The 25,405-nt window shown below is 48.1% G+C and overlaps 1 protein-coding gene across 1 annotated transcript in view; it reads right to left on the reverse strand.

Moving 5' to 3' along the window:
* PHGDH (phosphoglycerate dehydrogenase) overlaps window positions 1-25,405 on the reverse strand; it is a 166,353-nt gene that overhangs the window by 90,290 nt on the left and 50,658 nt on the right. The window contains exons 2-3 of the mRNA XM_086931884.1: window positions 18,706-18,857; window positions 15,094-15,159 (exon numbers count right to left, since the gene is read on the reverse strand). Coding sequence (XP_086788010.1) covers window positions 15,094-15,159; window positions 18,706-18,857 — 218 coding nt within the window. The remainder of the gene's footprint in view (window positions 1-15,093; window positions 15,160-18,705; window positions 18,858-25,405) is intronic.

Genomic DNA, 25,405 nt, shown 5'->3' on the forward strand with positions numbered 1-25,405 from the left:
AGTCCTTTATTTCGGCCAATATGAGGTCCAGCTTTGCGTCCTGCGTGCACTTGCCCGTCGGTGGTATGATCTCCATGTTGGAGGAGGCCAGCGGGTCTGATCCAGTGGACTGAACGTCCGCATTTGTGCCCTGGTCTTGCACTTTGGCCCCGTGTTTCCCCATGGCTCTCGTCTGCAGAGTGGCGGTGGCAGAATCCCACTTGCTCACTTGATGTGTAAATGTGTGTGTGTGTGTGTGTGTGTAAATGTGTTTCGATTTATATAGCGCACTTTAACCCAGGGGTCCCAAGGCGCTTGCTTAGGGAACCCGTCCTGGTATTCCCCTGTGAGATATCCCAGCCGGGTATCCACAAGGTGAAAGCCAGGCATCCCGCCGCGAGGGGCCGTAGTGGAGATTAAGCAAGCTATTGCCCAGAGTCGCAGAGTGTGACCCCGTGAGTCGAGTAGGCACCGGAGCGAGAATTGTCGACTCCGTGGAATTTTTGAGCCCGAGACCCGCCGAGGCGGGGAATCGAACCCTGGTCCACGGCCGATCTCAGCTTCCGGGTCTGCCGCCTCTAACCACTGAGCCACACTTCTCCACTTCGCCTGCCAAGGCGGGTGTTGCGTGTCTCCGGTTACCGTTCGCTCTTTAGTCGCAGCCTCTCCCACTGGTACACGTATCTGCGTGGGGGCAAATGTCCCGCACGTCTAGTTCAGCTGCCAGGTCTCGCTAGTGTTACAGTCCGGCACTCACTGTGTGTTTCGCAGCTCTCTCCGTTGGGGCTCGGCGCGCCACAACGGTCAGTGGGTTGGGTGACCGCTACCCACAGCACTCCAGGGATTCGTATAGTGTGCAGGCAGGGGTTGTTGCTCCACTTTTCACCTCTAGTGCTACCTCTCGGGAAGGGCGTCTCAACATTGATTTCGGAGGCACGTGGTGGATCCTTCCTGCTGAGTTGCACTCTGTGTGGCACTACGACTGTGCTCACCGCTGCGTTGTTGTCCCAATGCGTTTATCTATGCCCCGGCCTCGGACTCTGCTTTGGGCGCTGCAAGGCCGCTTCAGTCCCAGTAGCGCAATGTCGGCTTTTGCAGTAGTCACAAAAAGGCGCCTCCTGCCTTGGTCCAGCTGTGGAAGCGAGCACCCCCTCCGACTCGGCCCCGGGGCTCACTCAGGTTCTGCACGCGCCTTGTGGCGTTTGGTGGAGCACTCGCGTCAGTCCTCGGCGTTACTGCAGCTCTCACAAGATGTCTGTACTGCCGCAATCCCTTCGGTGGGAGTGTTCCGGGTGCCGCGCCTGCTCACCTCCAGGGAGTCTCCGGCGCCGGCCCAAGGGACACGTCGGCGCCGCCCTGCTCGTATACAGATTGTGCAAGTATGCACTGTGCCGACGCTGCTTCACTCCGGTCACTTCGGCTTGTCAGGGCAATGCTCTGCTCCGCCGGTTCCCTCGCGCTGTAGCGCCGGCCGCACCCTTCTAGCTTGGCTCACCGTCCAAATTTAGGCCGCGGCTCTTCTCGGGAATTTAGGCCTCGCCAGTGCCATCCGTCGCTCTCGGTCCCAGATGGTTTGCGGGACTCGTGGCTGGTCATCGCTAGTTCGCCACGCTCACAGCGTTTTTGGGGGGCTCAAGTGGGCGTCTGGGGGATTCGGGGTATCAGGATAATTAGCTAGTGTTCCGGGCAAAGGATGGAGCTAGTTCACAACGCGTCCGCCATGCTCGGCTCGTGGCCACGCCCCCAAATGAAAAGTCAACTTGGGCCAGAAATTGCTAAGTGGCTGAAAGTCAAATGATCGGTCTTCAATTTTTAAATTGATCTAATAAGAAGAGCAGAGATTTTAGCGAACCAGAAATAATGATATCCATGTTATGCAGTAACCGATTTAGTGTGCCTCACCATTAAATAAAGTTATACAAAAACTCACAAAAATATATTTCATTTGAGAGAAGCAGAAAGCAAGTAACTTATTACAAATTACCCAACAGAATATTAAATCCAAAGTACAGTCCACTGCAATCTGAAGGACATGGCGTCCTGCTTCCACACCACTCTGTCCAGTTTAAAGACACCTCTGTGTTCTTTGCCTTTAGACCTACAGTCCAAAACATCATCAACACAAACACCAAGTGCTCCACTATCAGACTCCCTTAAACAAAATAACCTGAACAATGTTAATACAGCAAAATGAACCAACTACTTTCCAGATTTGTGATCGTCTCACTCGGAAGACTGTCCGAAGGTTATCAATTCCACGCTTACCTCTGGCAACCTCCATAAACCTGAAATAAGTGACCTTATTCAATAAAAACAACTCTAATCAAGGTAAGTCTTCAAAATGGTCATTTCTTAAACCTTGTGCAGGAGTAGGATAAAAGAAAACGCAAAGTTTACTGAACAAGAGCGCATTGAAGCATTCATTCCCCTTGGTTACAACCTATGATTAGCCCACATAGTGTACGAGAAGACCGATGTAAATCATTAACCTGATTCACACAGTAGACACCATACAGACAAAACTGCTGCTCTCCTACCCCAGGTAAGGCTCTTCCTCATCATTGACCACAACACTTTGCAACCTACTAGAGCCATTGATGACCATCTGGAACTCCCCCCGCTAAAACAGTTTCTTATTTATTTCAAAATGCTACTGAAATAGTCAGTTAGTGAATCTGCCACTAGGCCTAGGAGTGCTCTGTACCATTCCCGCGTTTTCAGCTCATACCTGGAAATCTCAGATGGGCCGAACAACATGATCATACACCAATTTCAAAAGGCATGCAAATATTCAAACTAGTTGCCTCTCCACCTTTTTTATTTGTAAGGCCTGTAAAGAGGGTGGTGGTCCTTCGCTTGGCGAACAATCCTGGCCTTAACTTTTAGGAGCAACCATGCTACAGCAAATTTTCCTCTTTCCCTTTAGTGGCCATTCTTTTAGAGCTGCATGTTGAGCGTTCACTAGGCTTCCACTCCGAATCCAATGGTTGGATGGACTTTCTATAGGCAGTTTTTTGTCCCAGGCGTACCAGAGATTACGTCCTGGTTGCTATGATGATCTGCCCTCATCTGTGAATGTTAGCGTTATGAATGCTTGGATAGTTTTAGCTCTTCCTGCAGCAAGTCTACATTTCACTGTGCAATTATGCCAGACTGCTTGTGTGGATTGTTGGAACTGTCTTCAAATAGCTTGTCTATTTTTTGTCTAAACATGCATAAGGGTATCTTAGCTCTTCATCTTGGCAGCATGCTTTTTAGGCTGAGGGGTCCCTATGTTTTTGCTCTTTCACTCATTAAACGTCTGTGTTGAGCCACCAGCCAGCCTCATTCAGTCCCCGGGCTTCCATTTTTTCATATATGCAGATGAAGCTCAGAAACCTTTGAATCGAGGGGATGGGTCCTCCATTGCAATTTATAAGAAGTATGGTAGAGGTTAGGTATGGGATGGATAGGAATTTCCTCAAACTGAACTGCGGCAGTTTTGTGGGAGGCTGAAGCGTAGGCCTCTGGACGTCCAATGTTTGGCCTCACGGCCTAGATTACAGTCCTAATCCTCATAAATAATCTGGATTTTAAACAAATGCCAAACTTCAATCTACCTTCCAAGTTCCTGCAGTGTTCGCAGCCCGCTTCCTTCGTTTGAAAAAAGCCGTACAAAATTACACCATAACTCACTCTGGGATGGTACATGATGGGCGGTTTTGGCAATCATTGCAACCAGATTGGACTACTGCGATGCGTGATTTCTCAACTGGCTACAAACCTAGGTCTCGCTAGCAGGCACTGCAGAATGCCAACCGTCATGGTAGTGGGAGGATGCATCTCAATTTTGCTTTGCCACTCGGATCCATCAGCGGCTTTGGTGGCTTTTAACTGAGGCTTGGATCTCCTTAAACTACTTTGCATAAAAGAGAAAGCCATCTAAGGTAAAGCGCCTTATTTTTTTTAAAAAAGTGAAACGCATTATCCACATCCATTCTTATGCTTTTTTTTTTTTTAATCAAAAATGTTATTCAGTTTATAACACCAAGTGGGTGAAACTCAGAAAGCAACATATAGGCAAATGACAGAATGCATGAACATTAGGTACTGGAGAGAGCCTCACCAGGAAGGCTGTGAAACATTCAATCCAACATCCCACCCCACCCGCCTCCCCCAAACCCTGCACCACACATCCCATAAGGAACAATAAATACATGCACAATAAAAAGAATAGGTCCACAGCTACAACCAATTAGCACATTAGATTGGGGAGTCCTTGATGACCAGTCGTTCAATAGGGTCTAGGTTTGCTGGCTGTAAAAGGAAGGACAGGTCGATACCCCTGCGTTTAGCCCACCTGGCCCAGATCTTTCTATGTTTCTCCGTGCAACCCCATGCCTGAAACACCGATTCTTCAGCCGACATACATTTATCTAAAGCGGTTTTCCATGCCGCCACCCCGGGGGGAGAGGAAGATTTCCAATGCTGCGCGATGTCGCGCTTGGCTAAGGTGAGGCCTAGGAACAGGACGTGTCTCTTATATCTGTCCACCCCCCCAGATGTCTTCCGTGCTGTGAAGAAGTGTCAGTTGAGGGTCTGCTGGGATGTCCCACCCAAATACCCGCCCCAGACAGGACAACACATCCGACCAATTCTTATGCTTTTTGATTATGTAATAAGGATCCCCTATTTGATCCGCAGCTAAAGAAAAAAAAATGATTGGGAGGTATGACTTAAGTTCTGTCCCCTGCTCTTTGGAACACTCTTCCTCTTCTTGTACTTCACCTTACTTCATGTATTCCTCCCATGTAGCAAGAGTCAAAAAATGATTTTCTCCAGTTTATAATACCGAGAGTACAGGTCAATCGCAGGAACAGGTTTAGCTTTGAGATCACTGAACACTAAGAAACCCTTTGGGGTTACAAGCATCCTTTCAAAGGTGAAAATATGCAAAATAAACATGATTGTATCCACCGGTCAAGAAAACAGAAGAAAAGCAGCCAGGGAGGCTAGAGGGCGGACTCAAGGAAGGTAACTTGGAGATGGCTTACGGTAGACTGCTCCTTGGAGAGATAAGTCTTAAGCTTATTTCACTTAATTTCAAGAGCGATGTGGTAACTTTTTTACTTTGCCTCTAGACACTAAAATACTTTCTCCAACTACTGCACTTTTAGTAGCGTGAAACACTCTTACACACAAAACCTATACTGCAAGGTTGTTCAAGCATTGTAGCTCACAGGGCCCTTTCATGATAGGCTTTCACAAACCCACCCAAGGTCCACTAAAATGCTCCAAAAACAAGCATTTGTAATGCAATAGGTCTCGCATTAGGAACGTTTGAGCTATTGGTATTGTAAATGACACATTTTTTATGTATGTTTTGTTTTTGAAAATAGCGAAATTAATAGCTTTGTCATTTACAATGCCAATAGTTATAACTTTCGCAAATGTGACACCTATAGCATTTGTAATGCAATATGTGTTGTATTTACGTGTCTTACATGTATTGATATGGGGGGCTGAGCTGTGTGCGGGGAGAGCTTGCCGTTACCCTGCCTGGAGTCCACAGAGGTCCTGCTGCTGTCCTGTCTCCCTCCCACGCCGCAACTACCAACGCGGCTGCCGAGCGGAGGGAGACTACGTTTCCCAGGTGCCCCAGGTCCAGGAAAGTGAAGGCGGAGCGCCCGGAGGCGCGTTGAAAAATCACCGGCTGTGTCCGCGTCGCGGGAGCGCGTGGGGCAGCGCCGGGCTAAGCCCGGGCAAAGGGCGGGCCCTCTACGGCCCTCATCGGACTGAGGAGGCCGGGGACGGGCCACCCCCTTGTTTGTTTGGGACCTACACTGGAGGTAAATTCCTGACTTTTATACTCCTTAACCATGCCTAAGCCCCAAACAGGGGTTATGTCCGACAACACCCCCCTTACTACAACCAGTCAACTGTTCCCCCTGTTCAGAGACGTGGGTAAAAATGCATCTCGTCTATCCCCGGTTGGGTCTCCCAGGGTTGACTTAATTGCACATCCACCATCCACCCTTTCTTGGTTGGAGGATTTAAACAGCCTGTGTAAGGCAAAGTACGTTCCTGCAGAACCCTCCCCCACGTTAAAATGCAGTAGCTTATCATCATCATCATCATTATGTCCAAGGGAGCTGATATCTTTTCCTGAAATCAATAAAACTAACACCCTTAACACAATACCTCCCAGGGCTACACCTGCTAAAAGGAAGTACGTTGGGGACAAAGAAAATGGGAGTTTTTCTAAGTCACAAACACTTGATAAACCATGTCTAAGTCCTATACCACCTGTAATTAATTCGGCCTTTATCCCACCACCTGTTGATAACTTGGACGACTTATCACCATCCTCCCATCAGGCCCTTTTGCCTATGATCGAACATCTGATCAAATTCCTAATACACCCCTTGATTGACAAAATCACTACGTTGGGGGAGAGGCTGACGGGGCTGGAGAACTCAATTAAATCTCTCCTGAAATCCTCAACTTACGTTGCAACAACTCATTGCCCGCCGACAACCGCTTCTTCAAACCTACCCAAATTGACTACATCTCATGAAGCGGTGCTTACTCAAGTACCAACCCCCATCTCTTTGCCGTCTATCATTCCCAAAGCCCCCCTGAAACCGACAACAAAGCGTCACCTTCCATCCAAACATGTGCGCACCACCCATATACACTTACCTCCAGAAGCAGCGCCTTTTGTAATTGTTCTCTCGGGAGTCCCTGAACTAACACAAGGTAAAGCTGAGAGACAACATGACCTTATGAACAAGGTCAAGTTCTGGCTATCTAAAAACAGACCTCTACCATACCACCTTGATGGTCGAATAATAAGCGTCCGGAGGGTGGGCTGGCTTGGACCCCTCAAAAAAGGCATCTTGGGCGATCTGATCCTGATACGTTTTAGGAGCAGACACATTGTGCCATACATGGAGACATGGCTATCTCAAAAGGGCGATGGAACCATTTCTACCTGGAACCTACATGACTTCTACCCCAATACGTCTTACACGCTTTCCCCCAGACCCCTGGGCATTGACAACAACCCAGTGGGTAGAGGAACCTATTTAAGTAATGGCAATAGTTTTTCAGTGGCTGTTAATTGTCTCAAACCGTCATACAACAGTTTTATGTATCGTAACTACTAATTCTTTTAGGACACTGTTACCTTCAATGTTGCCTAAAGGTCGTAGAACGCATGTTATTACCAAAGCTTGTTATATTTAAAGAGAGGGCTAAAGTCCTTTTTAATCTTTTAATTGTGTAATTTAAAGCCATTATGTGGTTCATTTTAAAATGCAATGTATTTTTTTTTTGTCTCTATGCTTTTATGATTTTAAAGTTAAAATCGAATAAAGCCTTTTGATTTGATTTGATATTACAAATAACAATGGATTTAATTTGTTTTAATAATTAATACTTAAATAAAAGTTATTGTAATTTATAATGGCAATAGCTTAAACTTTTGTAAATAATTTTTGTGAAGATTATGTTCAGTGTATTTTATTGTGACGAAAATCCAACATCAGAAGTGACATAGTAACATCTTTTTGTTACATTTGTAATAAAGCTTGAAACATTGAGAGAACATATTTGAACCAGGTGTTGTTGAATGGTTGCACAGATTGATGCTGTGGTGGCGCTGAGTGATGTTGTGGTGCCCCTGATTGATGCTGTGGTGGTGCTGAGTGATGCTGTATAATATGCTATGTATTGTTATGCTATGCTATGTTTTGCTATCATATGCTATGTTTTGCTATCATATGCTTTGATTTGTTATGCTATGCTGTGTTTTGTTATGCTATACTATGATTTGTTATGCTATGCTGGTGAGGGTGTGTGAGAGTGATGGGGTGCGAGGGTGAGGGTGTGAGGGTGAGTGAGGGGGTGTGAGGGGGTGTGAGGGGGTGTGTGAGGGTGAGTGAGGGTGAGTGAGGGGGTGCGAGGGTGTGCAAAGGGTGAGGGGGTGCGAGGGTGAGGGGGTGCGAGGGTGATGGTGTGTGTGTGTGAGGGTGAGGGGTTGTGAGGGTGTGAAGGTGACGGGGGTGTGAGGGTGACGGGGGTGTGAGGGTGACGGGGGTGTGAGGGTGACGGGGGTGTGAGGGTGACGGGGGTGTGAGGGTGACGGGGGTGTGAGGGTGACGGGGGTGTGAGGGTGACGGGGGTGTGAGGGTGACGGGTGTGTGAGGGTGAGGGTGTGTGTGAGGGTGAGGGGGTGTGTGAGGGTGAGGGTGTGTGTGAGGGTGAGGGGGTGTGTTAGGGTGAGGGGGTGTGAAGGGGGTGTGAGGGTGAGGGTGTGTGAGGGTGTGTGAGCATGAGAGGGTGTGTGAGTGGGTGAGGGGGTGTGAGGGTGATGGTGTGTGTGTGAGGGTGACGGGGGTGTGAGGGTGACGGGGGTGTGAGGGTGACGGGGTGTGAGGGTGACGGGGGTGTGAGGGTGACGGGGGTGTGAGGGTGACGGGGGTGTGAGGGTGACGGGGGTGTGAGGGTGAGGGTGTGTGTGAGGGTGAGGGGGTGTGTGAGGGTGAGGGTGTGTGTGAGGGTGAGGGGGTGTGTGAGGGTGAGGGTGTGTGTGAGGGTGAGGGGGTGTGTTAGGGTGAGGGGGTGTGAAGGGGGTGTGAGGGTGAGGGTGTGTGAGGGTGTGTGAGCATGAGAGGGTGTGTGAGTGGGTGAGGGGGTGTGAGGGTGATGGTGTGTGTGTGTGAGGGTGACGGGGGTGTGAGGGTGACGGGGTGTGAGGGTGACGGGGTGTGAGGGTGACGGGGTGTGAGGGTGACGGGGTGTGAGGGTGACGGGGTGTGAGGGTGACGGGGTGTGAGGGTGACGGGGTGTGAGGGTGACGGGGTGTGAGGGTGACGGGGGTGTGAGGGTGAAGGGGGTGTGAGGGTGAAGGGGGTGTGAGGGTGAAGGGGGTGTGAGGGTGACGGGGGTGTGAGGGTGAGGGGGTTTGAGGGTGAGGGTGTGTGAGGGTGAGAGTGTGTGAGGGTGAGAGTGTGTGAGGGGGAGGGGGTTTGAGGGTGAGGGTGTGTGAGGGTGAGAGTGTGTGAGGGGGTGTGTGAGGGTGAGGGGGTGTGTGAGGGTGAGGGGGTGTGTGAGGGTGAGGGGGTGTGTGAGGGTGAGGGGGTGTGTGAGGGTGAAGGGGTGTGTGAGGGTGAGAGGGTGTGTGAGGGTGAGAGGGTGTGTGAGGGTGAGAGGGTGTGTGAGGGTGAGAGGGTGTGTGAGGGTGAGGGGGTGTGTGGGGGTGTGTGAGGGTGTGTGAGGGTGAGGGGGTGTGTGGGGGTGTGTGAGGGTGTGTGAGGGTGAGGGTGTGTGAAGGGTGTGTGAGGGTGAGGGTGTGTGAAGGGTGTGTGAGGGTGAGGGTGTGTGAGGGTGTGTGAGGGTGTGTGTGGGGGTGAGGGGGTGTGAGGGTGATGGTGTGTGTGTGTGTGAGGGTGAGGGTTGTGAGGGTGTGAAGGTGACGGGGGTGCAAGGGGTGACGGGGTGTGAGGGTGACGGGTGTGAGGGTGACGGGGGTGAGGGTGACGGAGGTGTGAGGGTGACGGGGTGTGAGGGTGACGGGGGTGTGAGGGTGACGGGGGTGTGAGGGGGTGTAAGGGTGAGGGGGTGTAAGGGTGAGGGGGTGTAAGGGTGAAGGTGTGTGAGGGTGTGGGGGTTTGAGGGTGAGGGTGTGTGAGGGTGAGAGTGTGTTAGGGGTGTGTGAGGGTGAGGGGGTGTGTGAGGGTGAGGGGGTGTGTGAGGGTGAGGGGGTGAGAGGGTGTGAGGGGGTGAAGGGGTGTGTGAGGGTGAGAGGGTGTGTGAGGGTGAGAGGGTGAGTGGGTGTGTAAGGGTGAGGGGGTGTGTGGGGGTGGGTGAGGGTGTGTGAAGGGGGGGTGAGGGTGTGTGAGGGTGAGGGTGTGGGTGTGTGAGTGTGAGAGGGTGTGTGAGGGTGTGAGGGTGAGAGGGTGTGTGAGGGTGTGTGAGGGTGGGAGGGTGAGTGAGGGTGAGAGGGTAAGTGAGGGTGTGTGGGGGTGAGGCTGCGGAGAACGTTTAATTAGAAAAATTAAATTGCGTGTTTAACATGGACGGGACGCAAATGGAGTAAATTTATTGTATTTTCTAGATGACGTTTTAAACTTGCCAGAACAAGGCCTCAAGTGAGAGCAATAAAGCAACAAGCGCTCGGCATTGCTGTAGCGGGGGAGCGCATTCCTTTGAAGTCTGAAGCGGGGGAGCCCATTCCTTTGAATTCTGAAGCGGGTGGGGGAGCACATTCCTTTGAAGTCTGATGCCGAGGCCGATTGTGTTAGATGTGCACGCGCCTGGCTCACATGAACTGTGTCTAATCCACAGCTTGGGGAGACTTTTCGGAAGCTTTACTAGAATCTCGCCGAGCAATGCTAACGCATTGGATCAGCGAGACCCCCCCAAAAAAATATAACACTTCAGCCCGTCCTCTGGCACTTACAGAGACTGCCCATGCAGGAAACATCCCTGTTAAGACTACTATACCTCTATCATAAAGGTATACCCCAGTCCTCCCCTCGAGACATAGCATGCACGCGGCTACAGATGAAGGGCATCTCACTAAATCCTTGGTACTGGGGATTACAAGCAAATGCCTTGAAGGGCTATACAAGCAGTAGTGGCCAAATGATTTTCCCTCCGTCTATGCTGCTTGATGTTATTCCATTATTCAGTTTGTCTAGAAATACAAAGGAGTTACAGTCTAAAATGGAAGCCACTAATATTAACCTACAAAATAATTATAACATTGTCTCAGACTGATGTAGCTAACCTTTTATACATTAGCAGCTGAACCTAACCAAGATTAGACTGGCCTGCATAAAACATGGTTGCTAGGCCAGGGAGGTTTAAAAATAAGGTTCATAATCCGCAAGCATGGAACACGAATTATAGGGTAATAAAGCGGACAGTCTATGCTCTTCACCCCAGTAATGGCTGGCAAGGGGACTTCATTAAGACATTGTCCTCCAAGGTGATCGTGGATAAAAAATAAAAAAAAAGTGTATTTGGGTTTAAAAAGTAAGAAGAAACGTACCTTTAAGTGAGAATAACATTGTGCAAAAACAGCAGAAAGGAGTAAAGTTAAACAAGAGTGGTCACTTCTAATTTACAGCAATGTGTGTGTTTCAAAAACATATTTCAAGGTGAGAGGAGTACAAACCAAAAAAAACAACAACAAAAAAAACAAAAAAAGGAGAGGAGGAAAGCATTTCAAAATTATTGAATTCGTATAAGACCGAATGAGAACAGTAATAAGATCTAAAAAATAAAGCATAACATATTTTAGGTGTATATTTAGACTATATTTTAGGTGTTTTACTATCACGCATTGAGTGAAGGCTTTTTCAGGAGTTCAGTTTCTTGTAGAAAATTGAGGAACTGCATGATGCTTGCTTCACTCCTTAGGGCGAAGCACTTGGACATGATTTGGTCTTGTTATGTTTGTAGTTCAGGGAGAACGTAAGTCAATTGAACATCTCACTTAGGGTAGTTACATACAGCAGGGCACATTCTACACAACAACATTGGTCAAAATTGTCATGAAATATTAATGATCAAACAGTGCATGGTACACAATGACAGTGATGGCAGTGGTACATTATAGTCAATACAGAGGTACGATATAAAGATAACCGGACAATTTACGCATGTCAAAAATAACCAACAACTACGCCTAATAATAGAGTACATAAATTGTGGATTAATGGCAAAAATCTAGTGAGCATGTAATCCTCAAAATTAACAAAAATCTATAAAAATAATAGTAGGCATTTGCAGCAAGGGTTATCAGTACCACGTTTACAGTTTGGTCAACAGAGGACTTTCTAGCGTCACAGAGTGCGCTTCATCAACATTGTTTAAATCCGTGGAATAGCAGCTGAAACCTCATATGCTGGGTGCAGCGCTTCAATGCTTGTTCCACCGGATTGCACATTGTTCATAACATCGTTTAATCAAGAGGGACATCAACTTCTAAACATAGCAAATACACTTCACTGCTGCGGGCTAGCACCATCTGCCATAATGTGGCTCCGTGCTACAGTATATCCCATAATTTAAAAAAAATTGAAAAAGGGAAGGGGACCATATGCCAAGCTTTCTTAATGCCAGCTGAGACAGAAAATAAATCCTAGTCCCTATGTGTATAAAAGTTGTATAGATCATTCAGTTGTGTTGCATGAATGAGCAGTGATAAAGGCTACATCCCCCAAGAAGTGCCCCCTAGGAGCGACGAGTGAGACGGATCTCATGGTCTTGGGTGGCAGACACAGTCGCTTTTTCTCTTCTATGTACGACAGATAGCCCGGTGAGTCGTGCTATCCACCTCAATCTAAGCCATTTTTTTGTGATCAGCCAATGCTGCATGCTCATTGGTTTCTCTCAAGCCTGTCGGTTTGATTCTGAACTATCTTCAAAGAACGCGAGGAGCCACCCAAAAAACTCTTATAAGAGGCTGATCCAGCCCTCCTGCTCCATAATTATAGAGGTATTGATGTATACTCCCAAAACTTTAACCATGGCACCGGTCTGGATAGCAAGCTGCATTGGATGAGTAAAGAATTTCTGTGCCGGAGGGCACATAAGAAGCTGTTCTGGCTAGTTAGCATGTAGTAAATCCAGTTGCTCTTCATAAATATATCCCAAAGAGCATTATAAAATAAAAAAGAATCTGCTGAAACAATCAAATCAGCTGTTTGCTGAAAAGGTAATCATCTTTACCACTAAATAAAAGAGTGTTATTGCTCCAATTACAGTAGGGGTGGAAGGGTGCAAACATGTTATGTTCTCTCCCTGCAGCCTCTCCAGAGAAGCAGGCGTGATCTTGTGATGCCAAACCATGGACACTGCACTAGAAAGATGGTCATTCTGTACATTCTCAAGTTGTGTGGTAAAGGTCATCGATCCTGGCATGAGCGCGACTCTCGTGATTCCACAACGATGCCACTGGAGCAGTCAATACACAAACAAGCCAAGTTAAAACACTCAGGTTTTATTTTAAAGAAATGAATACTCGTTATATGATGTCCACCTACCATACAACATAGACCCTTGTGTAGGTGTAAGGCGTGTGCCTTATGACCAGTGGCGGCTCCTCTGCTAAGGCGGAGGAGAATTGCCCCACTGCTCTTTGAGCAGTACAAAAAAAGACAAATAAAATGATAATAACACAACGCTATTTTCATTTTCTTTTTCTGTGCGAGACTCAGAGCCAGGTCGGGGCGGGGTGGGGCTGAGCTCGCCAGAGCAGGGTGAGTAGTGGTTTGCACTCCCCAAGTGCGCATGATGGTTTGGCAGGCTCTCTTGGGCCGGCCAAATCATCGGACACACTTAGCATGTTCTCCATCTGTCTATGTTGCACAGCCCGGTAGAGAACATGCCCAGGCTCTCAGGTAGTGCCTGAGCTGCCAAACTGGACGCTCAGACCAATCACGATGCTGCTGATGTAACGTTTCGATTGGCTGAGAGAATCTGGGAGCCTAGGTGCTGACAGTGCTGAGTGAGGACGGAGGAGAGGTGTGCAGCGGCGGCAAAGGTACGTTTATTTTATTTTATCTATTTTTCGCCCCACCACCATTGTTCTGACGCAGCCGGCGCTGCTTATGACGTCGAAGAACTGAAACTGAATCACACGGTTAATCAGCACGACATTGAACAAAATTATAGCATTAGTGAAATCAACTACATAGTCTTATAAAGGCAGAAGAATCCAGTGGTGGGTATTACTGGTCACACAATGTGCTATCCTACATTTGGGTAGCAACTACTCACAAACACCAAATAATCATTACGGACACATTCAAGTTAAGCGATGGGGTGCTCAACACCATGTGTCCCCCAATCCACTATCCTCAGTCATCAGTAACAAAAAGTTGAAAGAAGGTACTTAAATTATTGAAGCCAATTCTTAACTTTTTTTACGCTCGACACACCCTTCTTGTTTATATGCGTTTCGCCCTTTGGTAGGTGTGTTGGGGCTTTCCATGTGGTAATTTATGGGTGGCCATAACTCGAGTCATTTGCTGTAGCATAATTATGGAAAATGACAGCAAAATTAAGTGAGATTTGGCAGAATTATACGAGGAGCATAACTCTGAATTTAGCGCTACTTTTTTAGTGCAAAATGCACCCTTACGTCCAAAAGGGACCGAGGATGAAAAAAAATAGCACTACATGCATGAGAAGAACAGCAGCAGCCACTCGCACTCTGTTCCTGTACTAGGGGGAGGGCGGGTATTTTTGCCGGCAATTACACAAAATTACATGAAAAGGGAATTTTCTGAAATTTAGCTTTGCCAGAGTAACACAAAATTACTCTGATTACTTCGGCGTGATTCAAATTTCACCCAGACCTACAATAATTCTGTTTAACGCTAACACGCTGTGCCGCTTTGTTGGCAAGATAGGCATAGCAAACAGCAACAATAAAGACAGAATGTTGGCTACTCTCTCCGCTCAACTTTTAGATTAGAGATACGGATAGTGAAATATATTGGATGCAGGGACACACGGATTTTGTGAGGGCCTGCTCTTACCTTATAAGCATTTTTTCTGAATACTGTGGCCAGCCCCAGAGAAGACGGCACTCCACACAACCCCAGAACTACATTACATGTTTAAGGCATTGTAACATGTTTAAGGCATTGTACGTAGCCATAGAATCAGTTGGGGCTTTATCCACAAATAAATTCACGTTGAACTTAAGGCCTACTGATGCACTTCAAGGGTAACAACTGGGGCAACAACTGCTGACATACACCAGCAGCACGGATGGCATGCAACAGACATCATGGCACACAAGCACAGCAGCATATACACTCTCGACCCGCTTCCTGTGCTGCAGACATGTTTCGCTTTCTCCACTCGAATATTTAGCATGACGGCAGATGACACGTGTTCATACGAAACCAGCAGCCAACCTCACACTTTTGAGAGGCAGCCCAGGGCAGAGTGCTGATTGATAGGTGTCATCACAAACCTCTTCAGACATCAGCCTGCGGTGAAAACCTCTGGTTGGTATGGAGACACTCCTACCTGCCAACAGCACCATGAGGCTTATGTAAATGTCAACATCAAAAGACAAAAAATAAATGAACAGTGAGAGGTACAGACCTGGACAGACAGAGGACCATGGCGCAAGTCAGCTCGGCCGCGCTGATGCTGTTCCCGGAGGGAGTGCTGGGAAAAGAGAAAAAGAATAGAGAATCTCAGATTACCAGAAAATGGTGCAATCTGAGAGTAACAACAGAGTAGAGGCCTTAGAGTGGGGTGCCCTCTCTAGCTTTCCCGCTCTCCCCTCCCTGTGAAGAAACAGACTCTGGAGTGACCGGATATCTAAGCCTGCAACAGTAAAGTCATGCCTGGCCACTAGCTTTCGAGGCTAGCGGTGTGTCTGCAGGCCCTCTTCCAGAGGCTGGTGCTCAAGAGCAGGGTTCTCCAAAGAAGGCCCTGGAGGGCCAGATCCATGTCAGAGTTTCAAAATCACTACATTCGTCTAAATGGGGGATATGCAAAAAAATCTGCCATGGATTCGGCCCCCAGGACAGACTTTGGAGAACCCTGGGCTAGACAAACTAAAGGATCGATGCATGCACGGATGGATTGGCCTCCTGGGATATTTGTGAGGCAGAATCCAGTAGCCAAGGGCTTGCGCACTAGCAGTGCAAGCTCTCTGCTAATCACCTAGAACAGAACAATAATGTTGCAAGACACTCAGACCATCTGGTCTGACTCCATTGACCTCCTGAGGTTTCTGCTCCAATTTTCATTCATCTCCTTTGTCTCAGACGTCCAGATTTCTGCTCTCTTTAGACTTCACATATTTACTGTTATCATCATCTCCCAATATAATTACATAACAATCCACTGCGATTAACTTACTTTCTCATCTCGATTATGTACTCCCAAAAAGTACTTCAGGATCTCCAATAGATTTCACCTTTGCTTTATGCTCTTTTTCCCGTTTGTACAGTTCCAATTTCAATGCGGTTTCCATATTTAAAATACAAGACATGCATTAACTGGCACACAGCAATAACGGTGTGTTAGGCATGACCAGAGAGCATCTCGTTGGAACAAAGGGATTTATTGGGGTCTGGCCTTAGAAGCAGCTGGTTACAGATACTAGCATCCTTGTGAGACCACACGCCGACAGAAGGCCAGGGTTGTAAGGGTGACAGCCCTTTGGGCTCATGGTGAGACCCCTGCTCCCATCCAGATGTATCTGCTGCACATCACTGGATCTCTAATGCCACCACTACTCCCATAACTGGTTGATGGAGGGCAAGGAAGAAAAGTCAGGAGGTTGGCAGCGAAGGTAACCACTAAGAGAAAGGCCCTTGTCGTTTGTACAACGAGAAATGAAAGCAATTGCACTGCATGGCCATATAAGGATTGATGCTTCCTCATACCTGTATTACTTTACAGCTCTTGATTATCTCCTTCTGGTTTAATGGTACCAACATTTGGAGTTTACTATATGTAGGACAAGTGTCACTCCACCCTTCTGCTGGCTTTTAACCCATTTCACAAGGTTAAGTTCAATGGAAGGCTCTGACTTGTACACACACACACAATGACATCACTCCATTCTCTGTTCTCACCCTATAAATCGAGCTCATCTTCCACTTGTCCAGCAAAGAACCCCCACTTTTAGAGACACTTTTAGACCCATGAAATAGGACACACCTGTGTGTGTAGGACCCACATCCGCTCAAAAGAGCACCTCACCCGAGTTAAACAGAAAAGGAAATACCCAGCATGTGGATGTTGCTTGTCTTTTACATGCTAGGTACACAGTACAAGATTTGTTAGTTTTAAGAAATGTAGTTTATTCTCTTATTGAAGGATCTCAAGAGTAGTGGTACTGGTTCTGTGGTCACTTGCAAGCAGCAGTGCTACAAGCAGCACCAGCACTAGCAGCAGCATCAATACATGTGACTGCTGAACTCAAGTTCAATCAGCATGCCTGCAGGTTCCAAAATGTAAGAGTATGCTCTTGCTCACTGGTGAGAATTTGTTCTCAGAAAAAGATCCTTTAAGCCAGTGGGGGCAATGCATTATGTTAACATTACTTTGCAGACCTAGCTAGTGAAGTCAAAGGACAATACAAGGGCACCCAGAGCAGGCACTGTCAGAGCAGCAATCTAGAGAATGAGAATCAGAAGGTGGGGAAAGGAAGGCCGGAGAGGAGCTGAAGCTTTTGGGCTTTAACCAGTAGCTGCCACACTAGCTACGACCGCAAATTGTCCATTATGGTGTTTCCTCATAGCACAGACTGCGATGCCATACTTTCAACGTCACGAATGGGAAAGACAATCCCAAGTAAAAATGAGGGTTATTATAGCAGCAAGGATCAAGCAGCCTGCTCCCGGGAAGGTCCGCCACAATCATGGCCAGGAGGGCACCAAACGTGGTGCTAGCCATGTGACAACGATGAACACCATTAAGAAGGAACAAAAGTGCTTCACATAGGCCATTGGTGGTTCAGTCTTCAGATCCCAGCATGCGGACTGAATACATGGTCTTCAGCAGGGGAGGAACAGCAACCCCAAAAACCATGAGTTTGATACCATAGTCCTCATAAAATAAATAAATAAATAAATAAATAATATCAGCATTTGTAAAGCGCACAGCTACCTCCGGAGAGGTGTCCAGGCGCTGGAGGCCGTCTGGAACATTAAGTGCGCTATTGCCCAGAGTCACATGGTGCTGGGCTAACCTGCCGCCAGCGCCGCGTAACCCAGAAAAAGCCCACCACGCCTTCAACAACAGGAAGCATTTGGTGTCCTATCACAGACTACCAAAGGATACCGGCAAGAGTGTTTACTTTCCAGTCCTGTGTAGACTTACATTGGGAGTACCAAGTACCAAGTACTAAGGACTGTGCACAGTAAAGGCGGTCTACATGACAAGCAGCTCTGTGCAGCAGTGGCTGCATTACTCCTACTGCCTTGGGATGCTACTCAGTGCCTGCCTTGAAGGACAGCAAGAACTGAGGAAAAAACCTAATTAAACAGGCACCCTTCCAATTCCCCACCACACTGGAAAGAAGACCGAGAATGGAAATTAGATTTTGGGGAGTCCTGCCGGCTTCTGTAGCGTTCTGGAGAGAAGTGTGTCTTAAACAGTCGGGCAGGCATTTTTTATATTTAAGACTTGGATAAGCTAATACTGATTGTTCAAAGTTTATAGACAAAAAGCCAGACATTTACCATATTTAGATCCTTCTAAAAGCCAAAGGTTAGGGTGGTTGTGATTTAACCTACTGGAATTTTCAACCGACAACAAACAGAAGCTTGGGAATTCATATTAAGGTGGAAAAAGTGAAACCTTTCCAGTACCAGGATCCATTTTCCCAAAGAAAGGCGTATTTCATCTCCTACGTGGTCATGGAAAACTCTGCAAACGGTTGGGACATAAAGTGGTCCTTCAGTCTTCAGAGGGGGAAAGAGCACAGAGCTCAGCTCAGGTAAAACTGACTCACCACGGACAGTTAGTATTATCATTCAGGATTATTCGTGGAGGCAGAAAGGTTGCAGAGAGCGAACTCTCTCATTCAAGTCACCTGCTGTCAGTTCACTTCAAAACAGCTGAGATCTGAGGGAGTAAGCTTGTGCACCTCGAGCCCATTGTGGTTATAGAATGACTATCCGCCCCTACCACGTTTGACTGTTGCCCCTACCTCGTTTGAAAGCCACCCCCTGCCAACGACTAAGTGCTTACTTCATAACTATGACACCCTTTCTGGTTGCTGCTTCCACGTCCACATTGTCGACTCCGGTGCCAGCCCTGCCGACCAACTTCAGACGTTTTCCTGCAGCCAGAACCTCAGCGGTTACTTTGGTGGCCGAGCGGACAATAAGGCCGTCATAGTCCTGCAGGGGGAGGATAAAGCAGAGGTTAGACTCGGGAAGTGAATACGATGGAAACATTACGCAACATGACAAGGGCAGCCTCATGGACTGCAAACCTGGGTCTCCAGGAAGACCTTCCATGGGTTAGACAGAAACGCTTCAGAAGAGTTACACATATAGTAGAGAGGTACCCTCAGTAGAGTTGTGATCCCTAGAGAAGCCGAACGGACAGCTGCCTGTTGGTAATGAAGGCCGCTGTCAGGGTCCTGGCTTCTAAAACTGCACCTCAGAAAATCTTGGCCTACAACAATCGTAGCAGAAGATTCTCCCCCCGATTCTTCTCCCCCCCAGAGCCCCCCCCCCCCGTCCCGCCACTTCCTCCCAAACCCAGTGTGCAGAGAGCTGGATGGGTAGGAAGACCTAGAGTTCAAAACTAAAACTAGAGTGTGTGTTACAGCCCAACCACAGACCACAGTTCACTACAAGCAACATTACCTTTTCAAATGAGAAATTAGTCTATTAAGGAGAGGTCTATAACAAGCCCCCTCCTTGCTCTCCCTCCCATTACTCAGCGTACCCAGTCGTTTGCTCTATCAGCCACATGCATTTATTGGCACTACCGGATTGTCATACGTGCTACTGCTGGAAGCCTAGAGAAAAGGCTCTAAAAACATAGGTGAACAACCAGGGTTTAAGTTGCATGAAGAAAGTAGCTTATAGAGTTGTGTGAAAAGGTTTTGAAGAGCCTTGCTTAAGTACTGAAGGTCCTCGAGCCTGAACCAATGACCTACAGCGCTGTGAAAGCAAACACATTTAATGAACGTATACATTTTGCCTATATAGTGAAAATGACTCTTTACTTATTCAATGTCAAATATTAGATTTCTGTTCCAATATCTAACAAATGTTAATATTTAGGGATCAGTAAAAGGCGCGTTGGCAGATGTGGGTACAAACCTTCTATTTAAGTAGAAGGGACATGTTTTATGTCTTTTTCGCAAACGGTTATTGAGTAGATTCAGACCTACATGACTCCCTGAAGCGCCCACTCTTATGAGACAAAGAGAAGGAGGATTTGGGGGGCAACCGACCACTTGGAGGTCAACCCCCAGTGGCGGTGCCTCCATTGGGGGAGCTGGGGCATTGCCCCACTAGCCACATCGCCCCTAAATTCGTTATAGCAAACAAATGAAGCAATTCTCTCAACTCTCGCGCTGCTGGGACGCGTGCGTGCGGCAATCAGCCGCTGAAGGGGGCCGGGCTGCGGCAGCACTCAACGCGGTTTGAGTGACAGTCAGACTCTCACTGACAGCGACGCGTAGTGCGCATGTTCGGGTTTGGGCTGGTAATTTTTATGACAAGCCCGTACATGCGCACTGTCAGCCACTACTATACCTTCAGGAGTGAGAGGGAGGAAGGGGGGGGGGGGAACCCAAGAGGCCGTCGCAGCCCCTTGTCTACTAGTGCCCTAGCCAATCCTGAGAGTGAGACACCGGCCGCGCAGTCTGAAGTTGTTCCTGTCCCGGACCGGCTCAGACCTGTTCCTGCTCCGGAGTATGGACCGGCCTAGGAACTGGCCGCAGAGGCGGCACAGGAACGGTCTCTAGATGAGGAGATGAGGAGAATAGCAAGCCATGACTGTCTGCCCCCCCCACAAGTAGAATGGGAGGGTGGCACAGTCCAGAACTTCCATTTTGTTTTGGGCTGCACTCATAGCCTAATTACAGTCCAAGGTATAAAGCGGGGGTTATTTGGGCTCCCTGCCACCATTTGTGGTTCAGGTGATCTGGTGACAGGGAGAGTTGTGGCAATTTTCAGTTAGTGGCAATTGTTAGTACATATGCTTTTACCTGGCATGATTATGGCTGATGCAGCGTAAAAGTTAAACCACTGGCTTGGGAATACAACATGTAGTGTATTTTTTGTAAAGCGCACAGCTGCCGCAACGTGGCGTCCCGGCGCTGTATAACGCTGTGGAACCCTTCCTGGCTCTCCCTGTGAGATGCCCCTCCTGGGCACCCCCAAGGTGAAGCCAGGCATCCCAGTGTTGTAGGGGCCGTTGTGGAGATTAAGCAAGCTATTGCCCAGAGTTGCAGCATGGGACCCATGATTAGAGTAGGCGCCGAGGCGAGAATTATCGAGTCCGCGGACATTGAGCTCAAGAGCCTGCCGCGTCGGGACTTGAACCCTGGTCCCGGGCCTGATCTCTGCTTCAGAGTCTGCCGCTCTAACCAGTGAGCCACACTTCTCCACTTCTCCACAGTATACAAGCAGGAGTGGGGGCTGACTGCTCTGTTTTAGTGCATCAAGGAAGCAGTGCAAGGGAAAAGGAAGATGGCACTAGTTAAATGGAGGGCCATATGCAGGGATGGATCTAGGGCAAAAGGTTTATAATCTGGTTAAACTCGAAAGGCTGGAATACTGGATGAGTTCCTACCATCATCCGGAGGAGGCGAGGGCACTACGGGACGGTTTTCGTTGGGGTTTTCAACTGGGATACGAGTCCCCTCAGGTTCAGAGGTGGGCAGACAATCTTTGGTCAGCAAAGGAACACAAAAAGACAGTGCAGAAAAACCTGGAGAATGAGGTTTCGGAAGGCAGTATGGCGGGTCCCTTTGAAGACAGACCTATGGAGGCTTTATTGGTATCAGCAATCATGGTGGTCCCTAAAAAGGTCAGTTTCTCTTAATCCTGCATTTATCATGGCCAGAAAAAGGGAATCAGTGAATGATTTCAGTACAGAGGTGGCCTCAGTGTCAAATTTGTCGGTGAACGTGGCCATATCACTGGCGGTGATGGCAGGCCTGGAAGTGTGGATGTCAAAGTGTGACGTAAAATCGGCTTTTTGGCTGCTCCACAGAGCCGCTTGACAATTTTCAACTACTAGGCATACATTTTGAAAGGCAGTGGTATGTGGATAAGGTGCTGCCGATAGGATTCTCAATCTTGTGTGCATTGTTGGAATGATTCAGCTCGTTTTTGCAGTGGTTATTCACATGGCATACAGAACGTCACATGCTGACACTATATGGATGATTTCTTTTTGGCGAGCTCACTGTACCACCTGATTCAAGATATCCTGGTTGATGAGGGGTGAAACTCCGAAACTGGTCCTAGGATGTTTGTTTCCGGTCCAGGGAGGACCTGGCTTGGCAGTTCAGGCCGGACTGTTCCCATGAGGCACATGGTATAGATGGATTTGCATATGGCCAGGTCTAAACTGGGGTGGCATGGTGAGCAACAGAATGATGGAGTAAACCAAGATCTCTTGACTGAGGAAGAATGTTTTGATTTGTTCTGATTTCAGTCCATCAATTGTGTTTCTTTTGCATTCTTTTTGGCAGGATCACCTGACTCGGCGGACTGCCAGGGACTACTTGTAAGATTCCAAGAGCTCAAGGTCGACATAGGGGTTCCTTTGGCACCAGAGAAAACTGTGGGCCCGGGAACAGTGTTGACCTTTTTGGACATTAAAATAGAGTCACAACAGATGGAGAGAAGATTGTCACAGGACATAAAGGAGACAATGCTAGCGTTGTTGACTTGCATCCTGGCGAGGAACAAGGTGAAAGTGAGGGAGTTTTAGGTGTTGCTGGGTCATCAAATATTTTGCATGCAGGGATGTCAGGGCGAACATTTTGCAGGAGGCTGGGTCTATCGCTCTCAGGTTTCTCGCTGCCACACCATCATGTAAGGCTGTCAGTGGGGGTCAAGGAATTTCTTTGAATGTGTTTTTTTTCGTGTGGTCCTGCAACAGGATCCCTTTAGCACAGGGGGATGACATGGACTGTGATATGCAGACATTCTTATACGTAGCGATGGTTTAGGGTATGTATTGGCAGGGCAGATGGTGTGCGGGACCATTGCCGGCACAGTGGAAAGGTGGGGGCCATTGCGTTCTTGGAATTGTTCCCTCTGGTGGTGGCAATTAACTTTTGGCTAGCAGAGCTGGTACAAGGTAGGGTGCTGTTCCTGGTTGACAACATGTCAGTGGTGCAGGTTGTGAGTTAACAGTCGGCCAGGGATGCACAGGTTTTTAAGTTGCTGCTGGTTTTTGTGTTGGAGTGCTTGCGGTACAACATTTCTTTCCGGGTGCAGCATGTACCTGGGTGAACAATGCCATTGCGGATCTTTGTCTCGTTCACAGTGGGGAAGAAGCTGTGGTCGATCGGAAAAGCAGGATGGTAATCCTACCTTGTGCCTTGCCCAGCTTCTCTCCACTATTTGCTCTGCTCCCATCAGCTCTCCGGTCCACCTCAGTGCTACCATTTGAGTGGGGGGAGCGAGCTTGAGCAGGCTTTCATCTTCTTCCGGTTTGGTGGGAGCAAGCGGGAGAACACGGTCTAGTTGTTTTCTGGATACCCTATTTAAACAGCATGCCGCCGCTGACTGGTTGGTTTTATTTAATCAGTGCGGTGCTTGTTCTGTTCCTGTTTTAGCTCTGCTTTCAGTCAGTTTTAGTCAATCTTATTTTTAACTGTATTTTAGCACTTACACATCTAGCGCTTTTAATCCTACCTTGTGCCTTGCCCAGCTTCTCTCCGCTATTTGCTCTGCTCCCGCCCACTTACCGGTCCACTGTGGTGCTACCGTTTGAGTGGAGGGAGCAAGCGTGAGCAGGCATTCATCCTCTTCCAGTTTGGTGGGAGCAAGGAGGAGAACAGTCTAGTTGTTTGCCAGTTTCCCCATTTAAACAGCATGCTACTGCGGACGCGCAGCATGCGTCCCAAAGGCACACCTAAGGCAAGCCCGCCTGTGCCTGGATGATGCCAGTCATGGAACTGATTCGGACTGTGCTAAGCATGCATACTCTCGGGACGACCTATTCACCATTAGCAAGGGAGTAAGTCCATGTGCTCACCAACTCTGTGTCTCCCTGGAGGGTCCCTTCTGCTGTATACGGTGTGGTTTCAACTCTTTGGCAACCGCAACTCTCTTGCTTCCCCCATCACATACTGTCAAACTCCTTAGTTTGAATTGCCGTTCCATGATGAGATCCTGGATATTCTCTTTCTTACTGAGACATGTCTCACTGCCAATACAGAGGCGGAGCTTGGTCTGGCCCTACCTCAGGGTTATAATATTGTGACACTTAATGGGGGGGGGACCCGGGTGGTACCATCGCAATTATTTCTAAAATTGGCTACACTTGCACCCTGATTAAAGAGGCCCTGGTGGGCTGTGAGTGTGCATGTTTCAGGATCTTTCAATGCCAATTTTACAGTGTCTGGGCTCCTGATCTATCGCCCTCCAGGGCCTCAGGGTTGCCCTTACTGTGGCTGCTGGCATATTAGCCATCAGATCGGCTAATATCAGCATCATTGGAGATCTTAACCTGCATTTAGATGCTAGTCAAGACTGTGAGATCGGTAATTTTCTAGCTGATCTTGCCGCCTTTCAACTTACCCAGCGCATTCTAAGCTGCACACATTCAGCTGGACATTTGTTGGATCCTGTTTTCGCCAATCTACCCGCTCTTACAGTCAATACACCCATCCCTATGAGATGGTCCGACCACTACCTGGTATCCATGGTGTTACAGAGAGTTGGTCCCCTCCAGGGCGCAGCTAGAAAATCGGTTTTAAAGCGCCCTTGGCATAAACTTGATATCAAGCAGTTTCGTGCCGTCCTCCTGAGCCACACATCCAGCCTTCCTGACAACCCGGATGGGGTGGAGAGCACTATCTGACTGGCTCATGCAATCCGTTGACAACCTCATTACCGCCAGGTGGTCCCAGAGTCGCAGTGCCCAATCTTGCCCGTGGTACAACAGCAACCTGGCCTAAGTCTGGAAAATCCGTTCTGAAATTACAATACAGTGTAGCCATTAAGAACTATCATAGGGTCATTTAGAAGGAAAGAGCTGTCTACTTTGCTGATGAGATCAGAAATAGCAGTAACCCTGCTAAATGCATTTTCTTCCTGCTTAAAGATCTTAAATCTTCAGGGCAACCCAAAGCTTCCCCTCTTTCCTCTAATCATCAATGTGAGGTCCTTGCCGCCTTCTTTATCAAGAAGGTCAAGAACATCTACAGGACTTTCCCCCACACTGAGATCAGAACAGACCCCCCGCAGCCCAGCGACATTCTTTCACTCTCTGTCTTCCCGGCGCTGTCTCAAGAAGTGATGCGCACAATCTGCAATAAAGTTAAATCGGGATCCCCAGCAAATCCCCTCAAACCTGATCAATTTCAGAAATTTTTACCTCCGCTTCTTTCTCCTTTCTGCAAACTTATCATTTATCTATGTCCTCTGCCATAGTCCTCATGGCCTGGAAACATGCCAAGGTGGTCCCTTCACACAAAAAACCTACGCTGGTTGCCTCTAGACCGGAGAATTTTCACCCTATCTCTCTCCTAACGCTGGTATCTAAGTTCACTGAAGCCTACATCAATTCTATTCCAACTATGTTCATCGAAGACAATAATCTGTTGGACCCTTCCCAAAATGGCTTTCGCCCACGTCACAGCACTGAAACCGCCCTTCTGTCTGTAACAGAACATTTAAGGGCCTCGTTAGATGTCGTACGTACTTCAGCTTTGATCCTACTGGATCTAAGCGCTGCGTTC

This window comes from Lissotriton vulgaris, chromosome 7, assembly GCF_964263255.1.
Source record: "Lissotriton vulgaris chromosome 7, aLisVul1.2, whole genome shotgun sequence".
In the NCBI taxonomy this organism is placed as follows: domain Eukaryota; kingdom Metazoa; phylum Chordata; class Amphibia; order Caudata; family Salamandridae; genus Lissotriton; species Lissotriton vulgaris.